Below are 6,000 nucleotides of genomic sequence, written 5' to 3'. Positions count from 1 at the left end.
TCGACCTTTAACACTTTTACTATCTAAAAATGTCACATTTAAAATGGGTGATGATCAAATTAACGCATTCAATACTTTAAAAAATATATTAATAACAGAACCAATTTTACAATATACTAATTTTGAAAAACAATTTATACTTACAACAGACGCAAGTAATTACGCTATTGCATCGGTATTAAGTCAAGGTGACATCCCTGATGACTTGCCTATTGCATACGCTTCGCGGATATTCAATAAAAGTGAAATTTCATATACAGTTACAGAAAAAGAATTATTAGCAATAATTTGGTCAGTTAAACATTTCAGACCTTATTTGTACGGAATTAAATTTAAAATCATAATAGATCATAAAGCATTAGTTTGGCTTTTTAACTTAAAAGACCCCAATTCAAGGCTTATGAGATGGAGATTAAAATTATTGGATTTTAACTTTGAAATTGTCTATAAAAAAGGCCTTAGTAATACAAACGCTGATGGACTCTCGAGACCTTCAGAAATATTATATGAACAAATTAACAATCATGAATTAAATAATAATAATAATACTTTGAATACTTTTAAAATTAATGTTCATAGTTATAACAATTTTATAGAAACTCAGAATAAACAACTAATTTTAAACAAGAATATTATAGATTCTAATGATACAATTAATACTACAAAAATTAAAAATATAATATTATTTTGTCCCGTCAATATAAATGATAAATTTGAATTTAAAAATATAATTACTCCTGAAACAAAAGTAAATCAAAATGAAATTTGCATACAAAATAATTACATACTTGTTTATCATAAATTAAATTTCTTTGATTCTTATGATTTTCCTAAANGAATTTCTTTGATTTTTATGATTTTCCTAAATTATTTCAGAACATAGAAACTTTAAAAGAATTACTTTTAAATAAAAAAATTAATCATTTATTTATTCCAAAGCACAAAAATATAAATTGGGAACAATTTAGATCAATGCTTAGGTATATTTTTAAAGGATCTGACATAAAAATAGAATTAGGTCAAAATGACGANTAAAGGATAATCTGACATAAAAATAGAATTAGGTCAAAATGACGACATAAAATTAAAATTAAATACTTCACATCAAATTGCTCGACAAAATCAAGTTCAAAACAGAGAAAATTACAAAAAACATTATGATCCAAAAATTAAGGTGGAAAAAGAAATTCTTAACGTTAATGATATAGTTTTATTAAAAAATGAATCACCAAAAGGTAAACTTAGTCTAAAATTTAAGGGTCCTTATAAAATTGTTGAATTAAATAATAATGTAAACGCAACTATAAAAATAGGTAATAAAAACGTAAAAGTTCACACAAATAGGATAAAAAAATATTTTTCTAAAGAAATTAGCACCATAAAATTAAATAAATCAAAACCAACATTAATTTTACAAGATCATATATTATCATCTTCTAATAATTAATTTGAAAATATTATAATTTTTTTTGGGCACTGGAGGGTACTATAACTCAAAATGTAAAAAAAAACAATAATTATAATATAATAGATCTAAATAATAGTCCGGCAATAGCTTACGAAAAATTAGGTAAAGCTAAGGTATACAAAAACTTTTGGACATTCACGTCTTATATAAATATAGAGCTCATAGAAAATAAGGCTCTTGAAATAAGTAATATGTTTGTAACGTGACAAAATGTGAATTTTATGATATGGATAGATTACTGTTTTGCTTTGCTAATGGGCGCGCGTACGTTATATCTGGCCGTGTAATCAGAAAACTGTACTGTTGCTGTCAAGGTGAACGCTATACACACAATATTCTTTATCAGTTTAACAATCGTTCCCTATATGACACATACACTGGCCACCACTGTCCATACCTGTATAACTCTAATATTGTTCATATTTTTATCTGTTGTATATTTTGTAAATCGTTAAGCCGATACCCTCTCCCAAACGGGTTCGTCGTCGTTGTGTCTCGCCCGGTGTGTAGGAATTTTTTCGTGCTCTCTTCCCTTTGAACCACCGTTGTGGTCTATTTTGCTGTGTGCGTGCAGCCAATTATAGTTTTTTTTTTTTCTCGTGAGTGTTGTTCGTTTTTAAAAATGCACTAATTTAACAAGGCGTCGGCCATTTTCCGGGGCCGAGATCCCCATCTTAGGATGAGTCCCATCCGGGACTGGGTATCGTACATAGTATTTTATTTTATTTAATATATTGTTTTGAGCCTTTCTTTTTTTCTTTTTCTGTTATAAATTAATTTTATTATGAGCTATAAATAATTTTAGCGTTGCTGGTTATAAGGTTATTGGTTAGTGGTGTGTCATGTATATTTAACATATATATATATATATATATATATTATTCCCGCAGTGCCCAAGTACGGTCCGGCCGGCCAGATTACAAAAATTATCCGCCGCGTCCGGAGTACACGGACTTGTTCCGACGCGGAAGACACTTCATGTGATATTTAAAAGTTGTAGGTTAATTTTTTTGTCTTAATAATTGTTTTTTTTTTCTCTTTTGTCCCTTTCTTTGCAGAGTGGTTTTTGCCTTCGGGTTTTGTCCACTATTAACTTAATTGTAATAATTTAATAAAGTCCCCTTAATTTTCTTAATCAACAAAAATCTTTTTATTGCGTGAATATCTTCAATATTCACGTGTATCTTATTTTTTTTTCCTTTAAATCATTTTCTTTAGTTTTAAGGTAACGATCTTCGACATATTAAAGTATGTCCACCACTGGTGACATCAAATAAACCTATTTGTTATAGTTACAAGGTATCTGCGTATTATAGTCTACAACAACACTTTATATTTTAGTATATAGATATATATATATATATATAATTTTTTAATCCACTTTATTTCATCAAAGTGAATATTATTGGTTTTCTTATTATTTTTTTTTTAAATTTTTTTCTATTAAATCCACTTATGGTCCGGGTGTTGTTCTTTTCTGATCAAGACCCTCGCCTAAGTGGTTGGCGACCCGATCTCCTTTTGCAAGGGAGCCATGAGGGTGGCGATTCCACAATCCGTTGCGTGGCCCAAGTCGTCACCTCTCATGTTAAAAAATATCGAGCCATTAAGCAATAAAAACATAAAATCTAAAAAAAATCATAAACTCCTTCAAAATATGAATGAAAATATTGAAACACATATCAATGACATAAAGCATCTGACACTTCACCGTAAGGTTAAAAGATCATGGGAAGGCGCAGGTAGCGCAATCAAATGGTTATTCGGTAATGCTGACGCAGAGGACGTCAAACGTTACGATAATATGATCAACAAGCTTGATAATGACGAGAATGACATCCTTAGAATTGTACATGATCAAGTATCTATAATTAAAAGCACTATTTATAATTTTAATGAATCCGTTACATCTTTTAATGATAACAAATTGATATTTGATAATAACTTAAGTAAAATTTCTATTGCTATATCTGGACTACAAAATATTTCTACTAATTCCGTAGATTTTGAAAATATAATTATTACTCAGTCTCTAATCGAAAATAATATAAATTCATTAGAAAATACACTTAGTAAATAAATCTTGGCCATAATATTTGCCCAAAAAAACCAATTACATCCAATAATTATTAAACCTGACCAACTTCTTAATGAGATCAATCATATTTTAGTAAAAATACCTAATAATTTACAAGTATCTATAAACATTAATATTGAAAATATTAATGAAATATTTAAAATCTTAGAAATTAAAATATATTATAATAATAAAAAATTAATTACTCTTATTAAATTACCATTAAGTAGTGTAAATAATTATATATTAGTAGGGTAAAATAGAGAGTTCTAGAACCCCCCGCCTCACCCCTCACCACCCATCAGTATTGTGGGTGGGCGTGGTCTGGAGGGAGGGGCGTGACACACAGTGGGCTTGGTCTCTCGATGGTGGGGTAATGACCGTGGTCAAGGTCACACAGTGGGTGTTGTCTTTCGATGGTGGGGATAAGGGGAGGCGTGGTCTTATCATAGCAGAGTAAAGGAGAGGCGTGGTCTCACGATGGTGGGGGTAATAGGTGACTTAGGTGGGGTGTTTAGGCCAATCAAAATGACGGTTTAAAGTGCGCATGCGCACTATAACTTCATGTCAGTGGTGGGGGAGGTAGCCATTCGGAAATGGTTGTTGTCCTCCTACGATGTCATCTACTGGAGGGTAAGGTAAACCTCATGTGAACTGATAACGATAACTGATAAACGTACGTGTAAACATACACATTACATTGAAATAGTGTACGTCAAATAGTGGCCGCCGTTGCCACTTTAACATATTTACTTAATAATAACGCAACAGGGGTGTCCGTCAACAATTCCTACATAGGAAGGGAGTAATGAATCTTGACACAAACTAACCTGTAATGGGTGAGGATGAAACAAGACGTAAACTAATTTGCCGCACATCTATACATTGTATAAAATAAATAATTTCTAAAAATTTTATCATCAACTACCAGACGCATAGCTTAGGAAATATTGTGGTATGATTTATTTTTAATTTTAGAGAAATTCAGGGGTGTTACACCAAAGTTCCTCCAATTTTGGAAAAAAAAAAAAAAAAACGAGGTCCTATTTTACACTTTACCAGGATACTCGCCCATACATTACTATGGTTCGAAAGATTTACACCCTGTATATATAATTAATATAAATGTATACATTACATTGAAATAGTGTACGTCAAGTAGCGGCCGCCGTCACCACACTTGTCCTTGACTATTACAGAAGTTATAATTCATTGAATTATACATAATAATTATAATGTCGTTATCGGTGGTTACAATCAATTATTTGTCACCGTCGAGAATGTCCTACATACAATCGTTGGTAATAACACTTCGGTGATAACATCTAAGTGGGTAAACCGAATCAAAACAATTGGGTATGACGTGCGCATAATGGTTGACACCCAATGAAAACTAACCCAAGTCGGAGGGGAGGGGGATCTCCTCTTCCTTCAACAAGTCCTAATGAGCGAAGGGGTAATGAAACTTGACTTAAACTAACCTAATAGGTGGGGTGCGGATGAAACTCGACGTAAACAAACTTGCCGCATGTCTATAGATTGTATATAATAAATAATTTCTAAAAATTTTATCATTGGTTACCAGACGCATAGCTAAGCATATTTACAAAGTCAAAGGTACCATTATCGTCCAGACGCATTCACTCATTATCTTTTCTAAAGCGATTATACCAAAAACCATTTGTCAGATTATTTCTATTTGTTGTCCTGAAGAATTTCTATGACTTGTTGTCTTTTGATATAAAATAAAATAAGTAATACATTTATATATATTTTTCATTTAAAATGTTTTCTACTGACTTTGGTTAATAGTTATGTTTAGAGTTGTTAAAAACTTTATTAATTTTTTATTTTAGAATGGAGCAATTAAAGAAACAGTTGAACGATCAGAGTACATTAAAAAAATATTTAAAATTAAGTGATTTGGAGGAACACACGCCATACAAAGTCATATCTATGAATAATACAAGCACACGAAATGGGGTTGTCGTTGTTGGTTGTCTATTCAACAATATGAATGTGTTTATCCCGAGATTGAAATTAACTAATGAAGAAATCGAAGCTTACAATATCAACAATGACGATAACAAATTACATTTATTATATAGAGGCAAAATTGGAAATGCATATTTGTTTGATATTCATTAATTTGTTAATATTTTGTCTTGTTTTTTAAACTTATTTATATAAATTAAAAAAAAAAACTTATTATATTATACTTGTAAGATTTAAAATTCAATAAAATATAATATTTTTATTTTATACAATTTTGTCATATTTATTTACACTTTATGCCTTTGTGTATAATGAATATTAAATATAAGTCTGTAGTACTAAGCAGTACAAAGAAGAGTTTTACACATTAAATATATACAGCAAATTTAGTATACGCTGTGGTATTTGATGCACGTTGTACTATGTATGGTATGTAGTAGGCTGTTTATAAAAGTAGTAG

General features: G+C 30.3%; 1 protein-coding gene across 2 annotated transcripts; it reads left to right on the top strand.

Annotated features, from left to right (window-relative positions):
• The first annotated feature begins 2,863 nt into the window (after positions 1 to 2,863).
• On the top strand, positions 2,864 to 5,666 carry LOC126908366 (uncharacterized). Of its 2 annotated transcripts, none has more exons than XM_050690367.1 (2): positions 2,864 to 3,329; positions 5,402 to 5,666. In XM_050690367.1, the coding sequence occupies exons 1-2, from the start codon at positions 3,003 to 3,005 to the stop codon at positions 5,465 to 5,467; spliced, it is 393 nt and encodes a 130-aa protein (XP_050546324.1). In that variant the 5' UTR covers positions 2,864 to 3,002; the 3' UTR covers positions 5,468 to 5,666. The 2 variants fall into 2 exon arrangements, 1 of the variants encoding a protein (XP_050546324.1); XR_007704754.1 differs by lacking the exon at positions 2,864 to 3,329 and adding an exon at positions 3,768 to 5,299.
• The last annotated feature ends 334 nt before the right edge of the window (positions 5,667 to 6,000 follow it).

This window comes from Daktulosphaira vitifoliae, unplaced genomic scaffold (assembly GCF_025091365.1).
Source record: "Daktulosphaira vitifoliae isolate Bord-2020 unplaced genomic scaffold, ASM2509136v1 Scaffold_5, whole genome shotgun sequence".
NCBI lineage: Eukaryota > Metazoa > Arthropoda > Insecta > Hemiptera > Phylloxeridae > Daktulosphaira > Daktulosphaira vitifoliae.
This window is presented reverse-complemented; position numbering and strand designations above follow the sequence as displayed.

What these genes read in the sequence shown, in the direction of transcription:
- LOC126908366 (XM_050690367.1), top strand. Translation starts at nt 3,003, where the DNA reads ATGAGGGTGGCGATTCCACAATCCGTTGCGTGGCCCAAGTCGTCACCT. An exon ending in TTAGAATTGTACATGATCAA is followed by an intron (nt 3,330 to 5,401) that starts GTATCTATAATT and finishes TTTTTATTTTAG; the next exon opens with AATGGAGCAATTAAAGAAAC.